Consider the following 23,047-nt stretch of genomic DNA (forward strand, 5'->3'; position numbering starts at 1 on the left):
GAATCCACAAACAGGCAGAGTCACAGAAATGGTGTAAGCAAGAAAATGCCCACTTTCTAAAAGTGCCATTTTCAAACACACAATCTTAAAATCAACTTTACTAAAAGATGTATTTTTTAATTGTGAGTTCAGAGACCCCAAACTCCACATGTCTATCTGCTCCCAAAGGGGATTCTACACGTTAATCATATTTAAAGGTAGCCCCCATGTTAACCTGTGAGAGGGATAGGCCTTGCAACAGTTATAACCGAAGTTAGCAGTATTTCACTGTCAGGACATATAAAACACATTACTATATGTCCTACCTTAACCATACACTGCATCCTGCCCTTGGGGCTACCTAGGGCCTACCTTAGGGGTGTCTTACATGTAAGAAAAGGGAAGGTTTAGGCCTGACAAGTGGGTACACTTGACAAGTCGAATTTACAGTTTAAAACTGCACACACAGACACTGCAGTGGCAGGTCGGAGACATGATTCCAGAGCTACTAATGTGGGTGGCCAACCAGTGCTGCAGACCCACTAGTAGCATTTGATTTACAGGCCCTGGGCAACTCTAGTGCACCTGTACTGGGGATTTACTAGTAAATCAAATATGCCAATCATGGATAAACCAATCAACCATACAATTTACATAGATAGCATATGCACTTTAGCACTGGTTAGCAGTGATAAAGTGGTCAGAGTTCAAAAGCCAACAGAAACAGGTCAGACAAAATAGGAGGCAGGAGGCAAAAAGATTGGGGACCACCCTGCAAAAGGGCAAATTTTGGCTCTAATATTGGAAACCTCTGACCTGAGCATCATCAAGCCATGGGGGCTCACACAACCTTATTTAGTGTGGGAGCATTCCCTGACCCAGATCCCCTTGCAAGGCATGCTGCTATGAGCAGGAAATTGAAACAGTGACCTCATTGTGCAGGGAAAAACTCCTTGTGTGTCAAGGGTATTATTTTGTTGTTTATAAAAAAATCTCTTGCTTAGGGAGCTTGGTTCTAGAACACAAAAACACCTTTGCAGAGCTGGAGCAACAAACATAGCGCTCATTCAGGAAAGTCCAGTAGTGGCTCTGCTGAAATCACAGACACCCCCCACCGGCCTGATGGGATATAGAAATGTAATGGCTAGTTGTTTGGTTTTGTCAGGACAGAAGCCTACCTACCAGGGTGCAATTTGCTACCTTCGTTTTTAAAATATGGACCCATTTATTGACAAATTCCACCGTTTCTAAGCCATTCTCTTATTCATTCAAGTCAAATTTGCCTTTTCATTCTAATCACATGATTGGAATACGTACATCAATTATGTTGCACGCACTCATCCGTTTATTAATTCAAATTGCTTTCCTTAGCTCATCCAGTCGACGGTCTAAAACTATTTGGGCGTGAACACATTAATTAAAATCTGTTCCTCGGGCAGTCTTTTCGCAAATGCAGTGTTTCGTGGAGCCGTTCACTCTTACTTGTGTCATAATAACCCCCCTTTCTTGGGCAAATATTCGCAAGGTATTATCTGAACAAAATATTTCAAATAAAAAAACAGACAACACTCACAAACGAGAATTCGTTCGTGCATATGTTTATTCAAAGATTAAGCCAAATGGGTGCTCCTGTTGGGAGCCCTGGAGGTGTGGATGCACTTTGCGATTTGCTTGTTTTCATATTTATAAATGTTCAAGGGCGTATCTGTAACTAGTGCAGGAGACGCACAGCTACCCAGACACGGATTTGAACACCCACCAGTAGCAATATACAATGTCAATTTATAAAACAATAACATTTTAAATTGCACAGTACTTGAAAATGTACTTTACGGTGTTAACTGCAGCTGGGGAAGATCCACCCGAAGGCAGTCAGTGATCCATGAGTGTTAATTCCTACCATATATGTGTGCTTTAGTGTGATTTGGTATGGACTGAGTACATTTGTGAGTTTGGCAAAGTTCATGAATTAAGAGGAAAAGGCACATTTATTCATTTATTTACTCAACCACCAAGGTATCGTCTGAGTGTTAACACTCTGATCCTTGACTGATGTTTATTTTACAACGCTATTGTAGGATATCATGTACGCAATCAAATATGTGTGTTTGTTAAACATGCCTAGGTTTGCATGTGCTACCAGTTTAAAGGCAGCTTTGTCGATGCTTATTTAAAAGTGGAGTACAGGGATATTGGGCTGAAAATGGTATTGGATTTAGGGCCATATGTACCAACACATTTTCCCATAGACACAAAATGGGTAAAACACTTTGATACATCTGGCCCTTAATGTGAAAAATCTATATGTGGCACATTTCCAGTAAAACATTTTCTAATAGTATAGCAGGGGAATTGTAAAAAGTAATACCACAGAACACTAATACAAATAAGTGTTTAAATATGGGGATCTAAAGTTGAAACCAGAGGACCGTTACTGTGTTTTTCTGTGCTCATATGCACAATTAAAAAAAGAGTAATGGCAACATTTGTATTTGTTACATCTCTAAGGCGCATAAGACCAAGAAGGTATTGAAGCACTAGAAGGAAGAGGGGGAAATCAGGCAAACAAAAGCCACCCAGTCCCTGCAGACCCCTAAGAAGTATCCCCTTACAACTCCGAAAGTGTAAACAATCACGTTTTAAGATGTTTGCAGAACACTAAATTTGCCTCAATACTGCGGATATGCTCAGGAAGAGAATTCCACAGCCTTGCAGCTGCTACTGAGAAAGCCCAGTAAACCCACCTGAATTTCTTAGCCCGTGGTACCACCACTGTATCTCATCCTGCTGATCTCAGATGTCTCCTGGGAACATACCAGTTCACCAATTACCTAAGCTAGCCTGAGCCCAGCGAAAGCAGAGTATTATGTATCAGGCATAGTGCCTGATAGCATACAACTTTCTTAATGGGCAGCCAATGAAGGTGACGCAACCCTTCTGTGATCGAGGAAGGTTTGGGTAGTTCCAGGACTAGGCATACAGCTGCTTTCTGGATGATCTGAAGTTTTTTTAAAGAGAGGTGATTGATATTCAAATATGGGGTATTACAGTAGCCCAGATGAGATGAAATAACAATCTCATTTTTTTCCCCATTCAATTGCAACCAGTTTGCTTTCATTCATCTGTTGACTTCCTGCATACAGGCCCGAAACCTGACTGCTGCCGCTTTCCAGTCATCCAAGATGGAAATATTGATCTGGGTATCATCCGCATAGAACGACACCTGGAAATCAAAAGATCGTACTAGTTTCACTAGGGGTGCCACATACAGGTTGAATAAAGTTGGGCTCTGGGAGGACCCTTGGGGAACTCATCAGGGAAGCTGAAAGGTGGCAGCCCAGAAATCAACGCAACTCACTGTAATCGATCTTTTGTACAGGAAGAATTCCAGCAGCTTCAATGCCACGTCACTCAGCCCAGCCTGCTGCAGCCTTTGCACCATCAAGGCTGGAGAAATGGTGTCAAAGGCTGCCAATAAGCATAGCTGTACCGTGAGAGCTGCACCTTACTGATCCACTTGCCTGCTGATAAGATCCGCACTGATGATGAGTGCCGATTCAGTGCTGTGATTCTTCCTGAACTCGTTCAGAGAGGGTGTCGCGTAGGCTCTCATTATCCTAATGAGGCTACTAGATTTTTGGGCAGCAAGATCGTTCACAGTGTGGGGGACTAAGTCTGACCCACGGTGAAGGACCCTTGTTGCCCCAAATCCGTTTTTTGCTCCGGCTAACTAGCAGTGCCTCACCTCTCCGAAAGGGAAGAGACAATTGGGCAGCCGAGCGCAGGACATCTTAGTGCTTCCCAGGGAAGTCGTGGTCACTCAGGCCACAACCAGTTCTCTTGTACACAGTGCGGTCTCATATATAAATGACAAAGGCAGTTTGAGTTTTAAAGATTGGTTTAATAAAACGACTGCATTTTAGATAACAAAGTGTGAGCCGCAATAACCAGAACTATACAACACAGTAGGATTGAAATAGTAACGAGGAGAGTAAAACATAAGAATAAGACTATCATATTGCAACTAAATTATGTTCTTTCTAAGTTATATTTTGATTGCTTGTGAAGCTCTAAGCCTGCCTTTCAGGTTCACCCGGGAGGACATCAACCCTCATACCTGAGCAAAAGCCTGTGATCTGGATCAGCATTTGCAACAGGGCAGTCAACATCTAGTTGTGGGTTCCTGGTCGGAATCTCCCTCTTATGTGTACCAGGACTAGAAAGTGTTTTTATAACTAACACGCCAGTGTTCTAAGAAACGTCCCTACGTAAGGATGTGTACTTTCTACGAACCATAAAGACTAAACTTCTACCACGTCTATCGGCAATGTACCAGACTGTATCCTTGACTAAAGCACAGAGCGAGCTAGAATGTATTGTTTGAGAACATATTGCTGAAGTAAACTAAACAGTGTGATAGAATAAAATAAAAACAAGACCGTGAAACTGGTTATTGTAAAATAACAGTGCGAGGTTAAATAAAATGCATCTAGGGCAAAGTGCACAGAGGCCAAATACGTTAAGCAAACGCACAGAAAGCTACGTTAAAAATGGCTACACTACACCCTCCCCTTGTTGGTAGAAAGTGGTTTCAGCCGAAGCTAAAAATGCCTAAGCTAAAAGGTGATTAAAACCCTACCAAATTTCAACACGTTAAGAGGACACCAAAGCATATTAATCCTCAATTTAAAAAATGAGCATGTGGCAAAATGCCGAACTCTTATGACAATGTCAATTTAGAACAAATTCAATGCAAACAGTGGTCATGGAAAGCAGGAGATTCTCCACTTCGGCAGATGACAAAACCCGGAAAATCCACGCCAAAGACTACTTGGGAGCAGGTGTGTTCCAAAGCCCCAGTGTCAACCAAGGCGGCATCCCGTGCAGAGCCTGTGAACAAGTTAATATCAACTTCCTCCAGGGAGGGTATCTCGTAATCAGCTTCTCAAAGCAAACGCAGTCGCAGCACGCATGTCTGGTAATGAGCTCTCATCAGGAACATCAACAGATCAGCATCAACCACTGGGGGGAGCTGCTGTGAGAGACAGACTTCTAGTGCATGTTCAAAAGAGCAACAATTGCACCTAGACACAGGCTGCACACAATCCAAAACTGGCCTGAATGACAAAGACCAGTCACACTCCAAATGTTCCAGGAGTGCTGCTCCAAAGTGCTGCATCATGCGTTCACGACACAGCTGCGCTGATGGGAGCGCCCACATTCGTCCTTATTGCGGCCGGACAGCCATTGCGGAAAAACAACAGCAACAGCAAAATGCCGGCTAATAAATACAAAGTTGTCAGAAATCCCCCAAAAATGCTTCTGAAAATTGAATGAATAGCCGAAGGTATTAAACCGAATATGGAAGAGAAGGTGTGAACAAAACCAACACCAACGGCTTTGAAAAAATGTGCTAATCCAGCCGTGCTGGACGCATTAAATATACGTCCCACGAGTTCACCAAAGTGGCTCGGAAAGTTGGTATTTAACAGGGACTGTATTTCCGCTGATGACCTTGCCACCTGAAGGGCGTAGGTCTCACATGCAGATGTAAGGGCCACATGCTTCTGAAACAATAAAGCCTTCAGTCTACTTAACTTGTCTAAATTCACCTTGGAAGAAGCAATGTGAGCCCAAATATCCGCTACCTCCCTAATTTTAGTGGGGGGGAAACAACACACTCCTGCAGCAAGTAACGACCTTAGTGACCGAAACAACGTAAACTATTCCGGTCCGCATGCCACAACAGTCTTCACTATGGAGGAGGACGTAGCTGCCGTTTGAAAGCACCTGGAATGTGTGTTTAATCAAGGGGACTGAAACTCCCTTCAGATAGCAAGCCAAGTTTGCCACCAAGGCATTGCACGCCCCATGCAAGGACAGCTGCTTACAAATCATCGAATGGCTGACTGAAGTCTTGCATTCACTACCGCTAAGAAAGACTTCTTTCATGCCATTGAGGCATTCGTACAAGAAGGGAAGCTCCCACACCTCATGGATGTAACTATCTCCCAACTTTTCGTATCTGCCTAACGGAACATGTTTCAAACAAGAAGTGAATTGTAATGTAGAAATAGGCAGATTAATAAGCCCATGTATTAACCACTCTGCAGAGGGAATCTCGGCCACGGTAAAAGGCAATCATTCTAACTTTTCAATGTTAAGCATGACATAAGTTGCCTCCTTCTTAGCCATTAGTTGTTATTGTCGTGTTAAATTAAAGGAAAAAAATATTTCCCTGGCACTGATGTGCTGCCACGAAACGCGACCCGCCTTCAATGTCTGAAGCATCCAACCAAACTGCATAATGGACCTGGTTGACTCTCTCCATGATACAAAGAAGACATATCAGATCGTATAATGTCTATAGCAGAAGAAACAATGTTGTTAATTGTATATATCCAGTCGGACAAGGTGTGAATTCCATTATCCACAACAGCTAATGCCTTTTTCAAATTTTCCTGATCTATCTGCCTTAACTGGGTTGCAGCCTCTTGTTGGGAAAGTATCCATATTTCATTGTATACTTCATACAAGAAACGCTTCCTACGTGGCATCTTCGGGCCTTACAAAAAATCTTGTAAGTCAGTGTTATTAGACAGGAGAGTGAGATGTATCTTAACAGCATCTAGCGAGGATGATTTTAATCAGTGCTGGCACAATTTTCCCACACTATGGCCCTCATTCTGACCTTGGCGGGCGGCGGAGGCCGCCCGCCAAAGTCCCGCCGTCAGGTTACGGTTCCGCGGTCGAAAGACCGCGGCGGTAATTCTGACTTTCCCGCTGGGCTGGCGGGCGGTCGCCTTCAGACCGCCAGCCAGCCCAGCGGGAAAGAGGCTTCCACGATGAAGCCGGCTCGGAATCGAGCCGGCGGAGTGGAAGCTGTGCGACGGGTGCAGTTGCACCCGTCGCGTATTTCACTGTCTGCGCAGCAGACAGTGAAATACATGTAGGGGCCCTCTTACTGGGGCCCCTGCAATGCCCATGCCAGTGGCATGGGCACTGCAGGGGCCCCCAGGGGCCCCGCGACCCCCCCTACCGCCATCCGGATCTCGGCGGTCCGACCGCCGGGATCTGGATGGCGGTAGGGGGGGTCGGAATCCCCGCGGCGGTGCAGCAAGCTGCGCCGCCGCGGAGGATTCAATGGGGCCGCGGTACACTGGCGGGACCCCGCCAGTGGTGCCGGTCCGACCGCGGCTTTACCGCCGCGGTCGGAATCCCCATTGGAGCACCGCCGGCCTGTCGGCGGTGCTCCCGCGGTCCTCCGCCCTGGCGGTCAAAGACCGCCAGGGTCAGAATGACCACCTATATGTAGTAATTATTTCAGCATGTTCTGGTGATATATAGTGAGGGTCAGACCTACTCGTCCGGAAACCTCCAGAGGAGGTGACAAAACGTTGATGACACCCGTTGGTGTCTATGGGCCACAATAACCACCCGCCTGGACGTGTGAATGAAGTGTTAAATGTACCATTCTGGACCCATTCTGTAAGCTCACTAAAAGTGGCAATTATGTATTTCTGCCAATTATTCATTTTTGCAGGGGCAGGTATACTAGGCATGTTCAATTCTCTGATTGTGACTAAGCCTAAACAGCTAGTCTGTTGTACTGTTTCATTTAAAAAAATAATTTGAACGGGAATGACACATGCTCTAAACAATGTTTCTCTACCCTTTGTTTGCCAATGTTTTGTTCACCAAACACTTTTCAAATCAATATTTTTTGACCAGTATTCATAACCTTCAATTGACAGTCGGGAAACAAAGGAATCCGAATATATGAATTTCGTGTTGGTCAACAACATTTGTTTATCTTTAGACGGAGTGAACCTAAAATAATATGACTTAGCATTAATTTGATGATGCCCAGAAAAATACGTAATTGTATCAAAATAAGTTTTGGAACTCCCTTGCAGGGGAGTTGGCCAATGTTCCCATTGCGTATAGTCAAATATCGTTTTTGGACTACTTGCTTTGTGTATGAAATGGTGCCCATAATAATGATAGCAAAACATGTCACCATAATTGTCTTTAAACTGATAAACATCTTCATTTTCATAGACAGTATATTATTGTAATTCTGTCATCATTGAATCAACTGTCTTCACATCCCAATCATCAGATGCAATGCCTGGTATTGCTATATTATTCATAGATAACTTTAGGACATACGGTATTTGAATTATCTCCGTGGGACCGTATATATCAAACATTACTGTATCCCACACAATCCCATCAGGAATTGGCACTGCAGAAATGTTCACAAAGGACAAGTCTCTTCGAACCCTATGTGATGAAAAATGTGGTTTCAACACCTCCTCCACCTGTTCAACCGCTGATCTCTCAGGAAGAAAATGACCATGTATCAACAGAAAAAAGGTAATAAGAAACCCAATCTAAAGAAAAAATGCCAGCATAGTCAATAAGAGCCACAGATAGTTCCATGGAAAAACAAAATACATATCTTTAAGCCAACGCATCAGCTTACGTGGACCTGACAGGTCAGTAGTCGAAGAGGCAAATGAGTCCGATAGACCATTGTTGTTGTCGGCAAAGTAACCAGAAGCAGTTCGTGTAAAAGGCGTCGCCGTATTCAATGGAGGAGTTGGTGTTTCTCACAGTGGTACACGGTAGATAGCACCATCCGTCACGTCAGTACTCATGGTGACTTGATCAAATGTTTCTAAGTTATTTGTGGTTAGTGGAACTAATGCGAGATCATTATCCACCCTCCCCAAGCTCGGAGAGGCAACAGTGTTGGTATAGATAACTTGAAGCGGAACATCTTCCCCAGTAGTGAGAGGGATTTGGGAACTACTGAACGTTCCTCTTGGTCTGCTGTGTAGAATCGGCCACATGTTGTAACTTGACATTGTCAATAGAAACAAAGCGATTTTCTTTGGCACCTGTCAACGGTGGTAGAATAACAGTTCTCGTTCGTGTATCCCCAATACAGGGACTGGTGCGCGATAAGAAGGGCCAAATTCTTTTTTCACCGCAACCTTTTCACGCACAAGATCCCCAACCCTGGGAATCCAGCCGGTAGGTGTTACTGGCACATCCTAGATTCCTGTGGAGGCAGCACTTTTAGAAGAGTTATCTTCACGGAACTGCTGTCATTCCTGTAAAACAGTGACACAATAATTTATGTCAAAAGGCGTTTCCGCCGCCTCCACACCAGGACCATCAAGATCCAGAACAAACATTTGTGTTCCGAACAGGCACTCATATGAAGTACGACCCCCCAGGGACCTTCTAGGCAGGGTAATTAGTGCTCTCTGAACTCCATACAGGTGGGTTCGCCAACTACGACCCGTACCTAAGACCCTGGCTGTTTAAGGATTGCTTTAAATCACGGTTTAATCACTCCACAACAGAATTTCCCTCGGGATGAAATGGAGACGAGCACTGGAGCTGGACCCCTAACGAGCCATGGTGTTCCTGAATGCCCTTGAGGCAAAAGCAGGGCCCTAGTCCGAATGGAATGCCGCAACTGCATATGTACAGACAAAGACTCGCAAATCTTTAATAACAGTCCGAGCGTCAGCCGCGCGTTGTGGCCACACCCACACAAATCTGGAGCAGGAATCAACAGCGACTAGTATATATTTATATGCACTATCAGGTGTCAACGGACCGTAATGATCTAAGTACACACATTGTAATGGTCTGTTGGATATTAAGAGGGGTGTCTGCGGCGGGCGTTTAGCTGTTGATACTTTGATTTGTTGACAGATGTCACAACAAAGGACATACTGCTTAGTCTCTTTATAGAGACCAGGTCACCAGTACCGGGCCTGTAATAGCGAAATTGTAGCTGCCACGCCAGCATGTGCAGATGCCACTCCCTCATGCGCTGCTTTAATCAATTGTGGTCTTACATCTTTATTGGGGATGTCGAGTACGCCTACGCTAGGTATTTTAACTTCAGCGTTAAGCATACTTCCCATGAAGTATTGATATTTATTTGGAAATCCTTTTGGATAAGGCGGCCATCAACCGTAGCTTATATGGCAGCCATTATCTCTGTGTCTGGTTTGGAACTCTAACGAGTCACTACAGCTACAGTGGCAACTGCCACTGCCGACTTTGCGGCTTCATCAGCCAAAGTATTTCCAGCAAAGTGTATTTCAACGCGCTGGTGTCCTAGTGTATGCACAACATGGACTTTGGGTAGCGTATCCTTCAGGTCTGCTACCTTCCCCCACAGTAGTCTGTGTTTTATGGTGTTGCCTTTTGAATCTCTGAACCCATTCAAGCGCCAGTAATGTAGGTATTCATTAAAAGACTGGACGCAATAATACAAATCACAAACAATCAGTATGAACTGCGTCAGATCTGTATGTTCTAGTGCCATTAGTAGAGCTTTTAGTTCAGCTAACTGTGCTGTACAACCCCTAAGGTCCGTGTATAAGTATGTTGGGGGCAGAATTTCTCCCCCTCCATTTAGCCGCTCACTACTGCACATGCAGCTGAATATTGGTGTTTTGTTCCAATCGCCGATTGCACAGAGCCATCAGTGTACATGACTACTTGATATTGATCAATAGGCAACGTGTCAGTGGGAACTGGATATTCAACTTCATATTGCAGAAATTCCTGAGTTTGTAACTTTGGGTCAAAAATGTAGTCTACATCAGTGGCTGTTAAAGACGTAGCCCATTGAATCCATCGCGGGTGAGGTGCTTTTGCGTTCGGAACACTAGCTTTTGTAACAGCCTCAAGGGCCGGAACAGGGGAAACAACAATAATGCGTTTTCCCAGGGCAAGAGGTCTTTCTTTAATAACAGCCATCTGTACAGCAGTGAGAATTTTCTCTGTGGGTGCAAATCGTTGTTCAGCAGCCGAATACAAGTGTGACTTGTATCCAATCAGGTCTTCATTAAATGTGACATAAGTAAACCCAATGGCCCCAGCTATCACCCTGATGACCAAATGCGTCTTATTGTCCAGTGTGTGTAAATGTTTTGCGGCTAGTAGATCTGCTTGTAACTCCTGAAGAGTATGTGTATGTTCAATTGTCTAGAATTTGCATGAAAAATCAGGACATATCAATTCATATAATGGTTTTTATGTTTGTACCATACTCAGGAATGTATGTTCTGCCAAAATTTTGAAAGACCAACAATTATTGTAGTTTCTTAATCGTATTTGGTGGTCGCAATTGTGCACACTTTTCAAAAAATTGTGGCGCTAGGCTCTTACCCTCATTCGACAGCTCATATCCCAGGAATATGACACTGAGGAAGGCAATTTTTGATTTTTTGAAGTTAAATTTGTAGCCAATTTTGGCAAACCCTACAACAAACTGCGGGCTACCCGTCTTAAATGTTGTAGCAACTCGTCATCCGTGAGATATATATCATCCACATATGACAACGCTTAAGGGTCTAACTCGTGTGAAATAGCAGTCACACGAGCTGCAAACATTCCTGGGCTGTTCTTCTACCCTTGAAGACGACAGAATTTTTTCTGGGAGCCTAGCGCGCTAAAGCTTGTTAAACCTCTGCTTTCAGGTGCCATATTCTGGCAGAAGAATCCATTCAAGATATCCAAAGTCGTTTTATATTTTTGCCGCACAATGTTGCTCATCAGTGCAGCGCTATGTGAATTTTGTATAGCATATGTACATGTATGTCAGTTGAAATGTCTGTAGTCTAAGACTATTCTATATGAATGGTTCAGCTTAGCTACAGGGAATAAGGGATTATTCATCGGTGAGACACAGGGTTCAATTACCCCCTGGTATTCTAATAGTGTAAATATTTCTCTCACCGGTGCCCTTGCTTCATGTTTTATGGGATACTGCGGTTGTGGCTGAGGTTCACCTTTAATGGGAATTACATGATATGGAGAATCCCAGTCCCACCCTACGTGATTTCTATATAAGGCAGGTGCTTGTGCTAGAGCCCATTTGATACAACAGGACTCTGCGAGTTCCTCTGGAACAAGGGACGAGAAGGAAGGTTTAATAATCTCCTCCCCAACTGGGCAGGTGCGGACAAAATCAGGCAGCCAATCTTGTTCGGCCAGCAAGATGTCATATATCTTAACTACACGATCCCAAAAGATTGCGTGTATAGTGCGTTCAATGTCTCCTTCCAATTGTAAAGTCACTGTATACACCCTATCGGGTTTGGAGACATGCATATCTGCTGTTTCTTCTTGTATGAAGTCATCAGTTGCTTTCACCTCCAGATGCTCTAGAAGATTCCGCCGAACTATTGTGACCTCTGCCGCACTGTCTAGCAGTGCTAGAGCCCATGTCTTGTTCTTCAAGAGAACCCTCTTCCTGAACGGCATGTCTAACCGAGACCGCTGCCACTTTTTTTCTTTTTAAACTGTTGGGTTTTTCTGTACTGGTTACTCTTCCTTCTTGACAGAAACCTCCAAAGAACGTTGTGATTCCTATCTCGGTTTGACGTACTCTGTTCTCCGCTCTGTCCGCCCACCTCTCTCATTTCTCTTTTCCGATGAGTCCTGAAAGGAACGAGATTGGTGTGTATCAGTATATTGATATCTATCAGGCGTTTTTATATTATCTCTATTTCTGAGATTATACCCATTCTGCGGGGTCTCCGTACGTGGAGATTCTCCCCTTTCTTTTTTAGGTGTTTGTTGTTTTTTCTCCCAGCGCTTCTTATTACCCTCAGGTTGTTGTTTATCATTTTCTTTAATAATTTTTCCCTGAAATGGAGGTTTTTGTGGTCTAGCCCCCAGGCTATCTCGACCGATACTGGAATATGTTTCCACTAGTATTTTAGGCAGTTCCAGCTCCTGATCTTGTTGCGGGACGTCACGAAGACGCATGCGCACTGCAAGTGCAACTGCTTCCCCTTTAAGATTGCTTAGGATTATTGAAGAAACCGTGGCAAAGTTGCCCATCAGTTGCATTCCTAAATTTAAGGCTGGGGCAGCCTCGTATTCATCCTGAATTTGTTTAAGCACTTCTGGTAGGTTGGCCAATGTCGGTGTACCGTGTGCCATTGTATAGAGCGCAGCAAACACCGTGCCCCATGTGTTACAATGTTCCACTGTGGGAACCATCCCAAAGGGTAAACACATAGTTAGTATTCTATGTTTGTCCTGAGGTCCCGTATGGGGAAATACAGCCTCCAGCGTATTGATTTTCTGCGCCAGCCAAAAGGGAGTCTCCTCCCGTTTTGCTGGGACTTTACCCATAATAAAGTGTGCAGTCACCGGGTTTATACCTGGTGTTACTGCATGTGGTTGTGCTGGAGCAGCACGCACTGGGTTTGTATTTAGTGTCTGCATCACAAATTGTACTAAGCGTCTACAGGGAGTGCAGAATTATTAGGCAAGTTGTATTTTTGAGGATTAATTTTATTATTGAACAACAACCATGTTCTCAATGAACCCAAAAAACTCATTAATATCAAAGCTGAATATTTTTGGAAGTAGTTTTTAGTTTGTTTTTAGTTTTAGCTATGTTAGGGGGATATCTGTGTGTGCAGGTGACTATTACTGTGCATAATTATTAGGCAACTTAACAAAAAAATATATATACCCATTTCAATTATTTATTATTACCAGTGAAACCAATATAACATCTCAACATTCACAAATATACATTTCTGACATTCAAAAACAAAACAAAAACAAATCAGTGACCAATATAGCCACCTTTCATTGCAAAGACACTCAAAAGCCTGCCATCCATGGATTCTGTCAGTGTTTTGATCTGTTCACCATCAACATTGCGTGCAGCAGCAACCACAGCCTCCCAGACACTGTTCAGAGAGGTGTACTGTTTTCCCTCCTTGTAAATCTCACATTTGATGATGGACCACAGGTTCTCAATGGGGTTCAGATCAGGTGAACAAGGAGGCCATGTCATTAGATTTCCTTCTTTTATACCCTTTCTTGCCAGCCACGCTGTGGAGTACTTGGACGCGTGTGATGGAGCATTGTCCTGCATGAAAATCATGTTTTTCTTGAAGGATGCAGACTTCTTCCTGTACCACTGCTTGAAGAAGGTGTCTTCCAGGAACTGGCAGTAGGACTGGGAGTTGAGCTTGACTCCATCCTCAACCCGAAAAGGCCCCACAAGCTCATCTTTGATGATACCAGCCCAAACCAGTACTCCACCTCCACCTTGCTGGCGTCTGAGTCGGACTGGAGCTCTCTGCCCTTTACCAATCCAGCCACGGGCCCATCCATCTGGCCCATCAAGACTCACTCTCATTTCATCAGTCCATAAAACCTTAGAAAAATCAGTCTTGAGATATTTCTTGGCCCAGTCTTGACGTTTCAGCTTGTGTGTCTTGTTCAGTGGTGGTCGTCTTTCAGCCTTTCTTACCTTGGCCATGTCTCTGAGTATTGCACACCTTGTGCTTTTGGGCACTCCAGTGATGTTGCAGCTCTGAAATATGGCCAAACTGGTGGCAAGTGGCATCGTGGCAGCTGCACGCTTGACTTTTCTCAGTTCATGGGCAGTTATTTTGCGCCTTGGTTTTTCCACACGCTTCTTGCGACCCTGTTGACTATTTTGAATGAAACGCTTGATTGTTCGATGATCACGCTTCAGAAGCGTTGCAATTTTAAGAGTGCTGCATCCCTCTGCAAGATATCTCACTATTTTTGACTTTTCTGAGCCTGTCAAGTCCTTCTTTTGACCCATTTTGCCAAAGGAAAGGAAGTTGCCTAATAATTATGCACACCTGATATAGGGTGTTGATGTCATTAGACCACACCCCTTCTCATTACAGAGATGCACATCACCTAATATGCTTAATTGGTAGTAGGCTTTCGAGCCTATACAGCTTGGAGTAAGACAACATGCATAAAGAGGATGATGTGGTCAAAATACTCATTTGCCTAATAATTCTGCACTCCCTGTATATGTAGCTGTTAGGTCTATATATAAACGTCGAACTTCAGCCACCGTCATATTTGCAACCGCAGGATGTGGTGTATATGTGGCCAATAAAGGCCAGGTAGGACCATCATTACTCAGTGGACCTAACCTTACTGGTAATATTGTATAGGGTAGGGTGCCATCAAGCCAATTATTATGTTCTTGATAAGATAGAGGTATCTCTAAGTATGCGTACGCCCTGTACTGTCCAGGCGCGTTCGCAACTGCATATGTATGAAATGTATTTGTGTTCCCATCAACTGCTGGAAATGTGACCCAAGAGTAAAAAAGTTCTGTTCTATAGTCTGCATGGGCGGCCACCACAAACGTGACTGGACCACCCTGGGCCGTAAGGCCATTTGCTAGCAAATGTGCTGTGAGCGGTTGTCTCATGTTAAGAGCTATTTGTATTACTTCGGGATTCGCCATTAGAAAAACAATGAGAATTCAGAGAAGGCACACCAAGACGGGGTTTATCCTTTTAAGGTTCAAGCTTGAACAACCATCCGCTGTAATTAGGATTACCAATACCGCGGTGAGACCGAGATAAACCGGTGGACCCAAAAATTAGAGCCAGACCAAACGTTGGCGGCGCCATGTCGCGTAGGCTCTCATTATCCTAATGAGACTACTGGATTTTTGGGCAGCAAAATCGTACACGGTGTGGGGGACTAAGTCTGACCCACGGTGAAGGACCCTTGTTGCCCCAAATCTGTTTTTTGTTCCGGCTAACTAGCAGTGCCTCATCTCTGCCAAAGGGAAGAGACAATTGGGCAGCCGAGCGCATGACATCTTAGTGCTTCCCAGGGAAGTCGTGGTCACTCAGATCACAACCAGTTCTCTCGTACACAGTGTGGTCTCATATGTAAATGACAAAGGCAGTTTGAGTTTTAAAGATTGGTTTAATAAAACGACTGCATTTTAGATAACAAAGTGTGAGCTGCGATAACCAGAACTATACAACACAGTAGGATTGAAATAGTAACAATGAGAGTGAAACATAAGAATAAGGCTATCATATTGCGACTAAATTATGTTTTCTCTAAGTTCTATTTTGAACACAGCATGTGAAGCTTTAAGCCTGCCTTTCAGGTTCCCCCGGGAGGACATCGACCCTCATACCTGAGCAAAAGCCTGTGATCTGGATCAGCATCTGCAACAGGGCAGTCAGCATCTAGTTGTGGGTTCCTGGTCGGAATCTCCCTCTTACGTGAACCAGGACTAGAAAGTGTTTTTATAACTAACACGCCAGTGTTCTAAGAAACATCCCTAAGTAAGGATGTGTACTTTCTACGAACCATAAAGACTAAACTTCAACAACGTCTATCGGCAATGTACCAGACTGTATCCTTGACTGAAGCACAGAGCGAGCAAGAATGTGTTGTTTGAGAACACAGTGCTGAAGTAAGCCAAACAGTGTGATAGAATGAAATAAAAACAAGACCGTGAAACTGGTTATTGTAAAATAACAGTGCAAGGTTAAATAAAATGCATCTAGGGCAAAGTGCACAGAGGCCTAATACGTTAAGCAAACGCGCAGAAAGCTACGTTAAAAATGGCTACACTACAAGGGGTTTAGGAGCTCATGATCAAGGAGAAAATTGGCTAATTACTGGTTTACATGCTTCTCCAGAATCTTAGCAGGAGCAGGTAGCAGCAAGATCCGACATAGATTTTTCATGTCATTGGAGTCCCCCTCAGGTTTTGTTTTCCAGCATAATCAACACCGCTTCCTTCCAGACCTGGGGATAAAGCCCAGTCTCCAGTACCCCTGCAAAGGTCCTTTCCAGGGCCTCAGTTATGAGGTCTGTCGTTTCCTGCAAGACTCTAGGCAGACATGGGTGATCTAGAGTGCCTGAGGTAATGCCGGTGAGCAGGGTCTTGATCTTAGGAGCAGGCATCTGGTCATACACATGGGGATAGGTTGTTCCATGGCTGCCCCACCTTCACTGTGGCATTGGTTGGGGGCTAAGTCATGTGGGTCTTCCAAAGGGGACAGGAACTCAGCATAAATCTTCAAGATTTTCTCTTTGAAGTACTGGGCTATTTTGTTACTAAAAGATTGTGAATTCTCCAAGTCTTGGTGCTGCCATGGAGTCATAAGGGAGAGGACCGTAATAAAAAACACCTTTGGGACATTGAGAAATGCTCCAATTTTATGAGCAAACAAACCTGATTTGGCGTCTTTAATTGCAATTTTATTTATAGCAGTCAACTCTCTGAGGTTACATTTTTCTACTGGCTCCAGGGTCAGTTTGCATTTCCTCTTCTGCCTCCTACACTGCCTTTGCAGCTTCTTCATCTCCTCCAGGACTGAGGGCTTCCTCATACCTTTCATGCTAACTCTTGTCATGGGGACCGCCTCCTCCACTGCTGACGTAACACAGTTATTAAAACTCCCCCCGTGAGCCTAGTTCTAACACACCCATCTTCTTAAATATCTGTAGGGAAAAGCCAAACTCCTCTTTTTTAATTTTGCCCCAATTCCTTCTACTCTTCTCGGGACTTTGAAGATATTTCATCAGCTGTGTCTCCTGGACCTTGAATGACACCATCCTATGATCAGTCCATCATAGCTGGGAGCGCTCTGAAAAAATTGAAATCTCTTAACTAGTGAAACTCCTGTCAAGTATGTGACCAGCTCCATGAGTTGCCGATCTAACTAGCTGGGTCAAACCAAAGCTGGTCATAAAATCTAAGAACGCTCTGGTGTCCCGGTCCTGCTGTTCATCTCAGTGCAGATTAAGGGCCAGATGTAGCAAACAGTTTGCGAGTCGCAAACGGCGAAAATCGCCATTTGCGAGCCGCAAACGTGTGTTTGCTATGCAGAAATGCATTTTGCGAGTCGGAACCGACTCGCAAAATGCATTTCCGACTCGCAAATAGGAAGGGGTGTTCCCTTCCTATTTGCGACTCGAAGTGGTATGCAATTCCATTTGCGACCGCGTACGCGGTCGCAAATGGAGTCGCAGTTACCATCCACTTGAAGTGGATGGTAACCCACTCGCAAACTGGAAGGGATCCCCATGGGACCCCTTCCCCTTTGTGGGTGGATCCAAAAATATTTTTTCAGAGCAGGCAGTGGTCCAAGGGACCACTACCTGCCCTGAAAAAATCCGAAACAAAAGTTTTTTTTTTTTTTTTTTCTAAGTGCAGCTTGTTTTCCTTTAAGGAAAACGGGCTACACTTAGGGGAAAAAAACTGCTTTATTTAAAAGCAGTCACGGACATGGAGGTCTGCTGTTCCCAGCAGGCCTCCATCCCCGTGAGTGCCCATAGTCGCTATGGGGGTGCAAATTGCGACCCACCTCATTAATATTAATGGGGTGGGTCTTTGCGACCCCATAGCGACTCGCAGACGGCGTCTGAGACACCGTTCTGCATAGCAAATTGCGAGTTGCAATTTGAGAGTCGCTCAGACTCGCAAATTGCAAGTCGCAATTTGCCGTCTTCCTACATCTGGCCCTAAATTCCTCCAAGACAATGAGGTTGTTGCACGAGATTACTGGCTCCAGTACCTGGTGACACTTAGTAATAAATTGTTTTTTGGAACCTGGTGTGTGATAAATCAAGACTCCTGCCAGCCTGACTGCATTCTTAATTTAAATTTTAAAGTGTCCTTCTGCACATCTTTCCATACTGGTACTGAATGATTAAAGCATGCTGCTCAATCTCACTGAAAATCCTAGCTAGGCCAACACCCCCTCACCTACTTCTATCTAATCTCACGAGACAATAACCTGGTGAAGTGGTGATGGCAAAGTCGGGTCCTGAATCCTCCTTAGCCCAAGTTTCAGTTGCAAACAATCCAGGTGTGCTGAGTCAATCAGCTCGCTGATTTCAAGACTGTGTTTGATAAGAGACAGGGCATTAACTAAGGTACACCAAAGGGAAGCCTCCCCTCCGTGCCATACCCTGGCCCTCTTGGGAAGTGCTGTATAAGAAGTCGGTGTTACCCCCCCTTTGTAGCCACCAACCATCACATTGCATTGACCACAGTACCATCTTCCACCACCACCTTTGGTCAGATGCTACCACTCCCTCACACCTCCCCTTGGGCTACAAATCCATGAGCTCCTGCCTAGAGTAAGCCTGGCAAAGGCTCTCCATGCTGCCACCTGCAGCATTCCTGGCCCCTGGTCTTGTTTGGGTGCAAATGGGTTTGCCTTAGGTGCACCTTTGGTGTGCTAGTGGTGTGCATGCATATTGGCGTGCTTAAATGCAAATGTTGGGCTAATGCATAAGGCAGCATCAGCTGCTAGAGAACTACCCTGCCTAAAGCGTGTACACATAGTGGCATCCTAAAGATGGCTGCCTACCATTCCAAAAGGGCTCTAACAGGCCCTTATGAGAGCCCCCACCAAGTACCCCCCAAGGTTCAGCCAACCAGCAGTACCCAGTCACCACACACATAAAACAGAGCAGCGCAGTTATGTTAAAAAATAAATCAATAGAATGGTTAGAAACCAAAGCGGACCTTACTTCACTTGAAATCCTCTCTCAACAGAAAACACATTTAAAAGAATGTATCTTTGCAAGGCTCTCAGCTTTATTTCAGGAATAAACAAAGTGTTGAATTAGAAGCTTAAATGAGTATGACAAAGATGATGTCGAAGTGGTGTTTTTGGAGGAAAAGCATATTTGGGTTATCAATCAGGAAGTTATCTATAATCTAAACCTATTGTCCACTGCTTAGTGCTGTGCTGGTTGTTAATGGTCCTGAACAGAGGCAAAGGCCTATAACTTGGGATAGCGAATTTATAATATGATAAAGCTTCAGGTAAAAGAGCTATAAGGCTCTTAGAGAATTCCACCCACCGAGGGTAATATTCTAAATTGCTAGTCCAGAACCACATCATTCTTCAATGGTGCTCTAAGCATTCCAATGATCTAATTTTAGTGAATGAGCCTACGTTTTAGTAATCAACTTTTTGGGATGGTATGTTCTTTATCTTTTACCAAAGTATCAAAATCATGAGACACTGCTGTCTAGATAAGATATCACCATCCACCTTGCTGAGAGAATAGTTGTGTTGTGGTTCACCTTGTTTTTCAGTTTTGTGTTTATCTATCCTGATCCTGTTTCGCTCGAATAGAAGACTTTACAGTATTGTGTCAAGACTCACAATGGACCATTAGAGAAACCAGTCCCATCGGCTGGGAGAAGTGTCATGAGATAAACTTCCAGCTTGGTGGAGTGCAATATATGGCAAAGAATGAATCCACACTTTCAACTTAGTATGTGGTGTACATTTTGAAATAAGCACTCCCTTGGATGGGGAGGTTTGAGCAGTTGTGGAAGGTGAAGGATGGGAGGTGGGTTCGTGCTAATGTAGACAAAACTTCAGATGCAAAATGTACAGGTTTTAACCAGGAAGTTCACAATGACCTCAAGCCACTTTTTGTCAACCCATGATACAGCACGTGGTATATTACTTCCATTGCTCCAATACATGATATCACCTCCACAGAATCAAAAATAATTGCCTCACAAATAGCCATAATCCAATTTACTGTCTGTCTGCATGCATTTCTCATATTGCTAACAAGTATAGATTATTCCTTGCATTACCTTCTGGTTGAAAAGGTGCCTTCACGAAAAACAATAATTTAATCTCATTTTTCGTCTATAGCTGACGTTACCATCTTTAAGCCCTCCTCATTCTTCATCATTATGCATGTAAATAAGGGGCCACAGCTTCAGATACAGCTGAAGCCCGTCATGCAGCTCTTCATCAGTCTCGATCAAACCTACAAAGGAAAAACCGGTGGTAAGTGGCATAGATTGCCTCAGGCGCAGCCTCCTTTGGAGTTTTGTGGGATGTTCTGACTGTTTCTATCTATTATTCCTAAAAAGGTCTATGTGGAAATTTCAACAATATCCAAGCTGATGACTTCACAGCTGTTAGTGGAGTGCTCGAAGGATCTGCCTCCGCTTTTGCCAACACCTGGAAGACAGCTGCTGGCTGCCCGATCGTCCGGAACATCTATGAGGACCCCTGTGCTCTTAGCATAGACAATGGTTAGTTTATATAGAAGATATTCCAAAGACAAAGGAAAACAGAATTGTGTCTTATACTTAAATTTGTCCGGTTGGAGAGAGAGAATGCACCACACAGCTCATCCGCATTTCTAGGGGCTCACCCTTCAGATCTCGTTTGTTTGATCCTATTTGGCCAAAGCCAGCAAGACAAGAAATATATTGGAGGCTGTTTAGCGGACAACAAATCCTCTGTACTTACAGAGCAGTGGATACTGAATTCGGGATGTTAAGATGTATATTTCATCGTTTGTCATAAATGTAATATGAGCAAAAAGTCAGTGACGTAATGGACACATATTTCCTAAATGTCTATTGCAACAGGAAATAATCAAATACCAAAAGTGGCATATGGAAACCAGTACTATCCATGTAATAACTTCCCTTTGGCTTATTTTGAATTTAGCTTCTATACCCCGATGATAATGGGAATCTCTAACCTCACGCTAACACTTGACAGCATCATAATCTTATCCCAAAATACACTGCCGTATGATAGGAAGACAAAATAACCATATCTGCTTTTCTTTTTCTTCTAGAAAAGTACGCTCAGCATGGATGTGCACTGCTCCTGGATAAGGAAGGACCGTTCGCCAAGTGCCATCCTGTGCTGAGTCCGGATATATACTACACGGTACGGTTTTTCTGTTGTAGGTCTATTTTTCTTTATAATTCCCGTGGGGTCTGTTCTTATTCGTGTTGGTAGAATTGTTGCACACTGCAGAAGCAACCTTCAAGTTCCTAATGAAGTGCTACAGCAATTGCTTTGTACCATGCAGATCTGGGCCCAGATTTAACAATATTTGAAGTAGCACAATGCAGCAAGAGAAATTGCTGAGCTGTGCTGCGTCTATGGAGAGGGCAGGAATGTGCCATGTTTACCATGATATGGCTCATTCTTGCTTATGCACTGCTCTGGTGGACTATTTGCTGCCTTGCACCAATGCAGGCACCCTTGCGCAATGATGCAAGGATGCCTGCCTTGAAGGCAGGATTGTTACTGTGCAGGAGAAGGAAGGAAATGCAGCACACATAAAAAGAAGAAACAATGAGGGGAAATATATTTGTGTTTCTGCAGTAGCGGCTCGCGGGCCGCGGAAGGGTCAGGGTGGGACAGGGAGGTGCGGGTGGGAAGCAATAAACATTTTATTTAATTTTTTAAAAATCACTTACCTCCTCCGCCGCTCCTCTATCCCTCGACACTCCTCTCTGCAGGCACAGGCTCCCAGCCTGCCCTGCACTATTCCTGACGCTGCTCAGAGCAGTGTCAGGATTGCCTGGGAGCTCTCCCAGGCAGACTAGGAGTCTGTGCAGGTTCTCTCCAGCCCAGCAAAACAAAAGGATGATGGACGGAGTGCTGACAATGCAAACACTCACCCCCAGTCACAGATCTGGGTTTAATCCATCGTTTTTTTGCTGCCCATGCCATTCCAGTTTGGACCCAGCCATATGCAAATCAGTCTTGACCCTGTTCTCCATGGGAACAGTCCAGCCCGAACTGCCAGGCCAGGTCTTCCCTGGACTGGAAACAAGCATCCTGGGACCGGTTTCAGGGTTTCACCCCTCATCAGCCAGGCTAGCTTGAATCCAGTGGCATGGGAAGCACGGGACCCACGTCTGGGCATACCCTTCCCACTTAGGGCGACATTAGTAAAACAAAAGGATGATGGACGGAGTGCTGACAATGCAAACACTCACCCCCAGTCACAGATCTGGGTTTAATCCATCGTTTTTTTGCTGCCCATGCCATTCCAGTTTGGACCCATCCATATTCAAATCAGTCTTGACCCTGTTCTCCATGGGAACAGTCCAGCCCGACCTGCCAGGCCAGGTCTTCCCTGGACTGGAAACAAGCATCCTGGGACCAGTTTCAGGGTTTCACCCCTCATCAGCCAGGCTAGCTTGAATCCAGTGGCATGGGAAGCACGGGACCCACGTCTGGGCATACCCTTCCCACTTAGGGGAACATTAGCAAAACAAAAGGATGATGAACGGAGTGCTGACAATGCAAACACTCACCCCCAGTCACAGATCTGGGTTTAATCCATCATTTTTTTGCTGCCCATGCCATTCCAGTTTGGACCCAGCCATATGCAAATCAGTCTTGACCCTGTTCTCCATGGGAACAGTCCAGCCCAAACTGCCAGGCCA

General features: G+C 44.5%; 1 protein-coding gene across 1 annotated transcript in view; it reads left to right on the forward strand.

Moving 5' to 3' along the window:
* The window catches only part of LOC138284406 (mucin-2-like), a 1,072,535-nt gene that overhangs the window by 323,172 nt on the left and 726,316 nt on the right, over window positions 1-23,047 (forward strand). The window contains exons 13-15 of the mRNA XM_069223143.1: window positions 20,490-20,627; window positions 20,714-20,878; window positions 21,436-21,530. Of these exons, the coding sequence (XP_069079244.1) occupies window positions 20,490-20,627; window positions 20,714-20,878; window positions 21,436-21,530 (398 nt within the window). The remainder of the gene's footprint in view (window positions 1-20,489; window positions 20,628-20,713; window positions 20,879-21,435; window positions 21,531-23,047) is intronic.

This window comes from Pleurodeles waltl, chromosome 3_1 (assembly GCF_031143425.1).
Source record: "Pleurodeles waltl isolate 20211129_DDA chromosome 3_1, aPleWal1.hap1.20221129, whole genome shotgun sequence".
NCBI classification, from domain to species: domain Eukaryota; kingdom Metazoa; phylum Chordata; class Amphibia; order Caudata; family Salamandridae; genus Pleurodeles; species Pleurodeles waltl.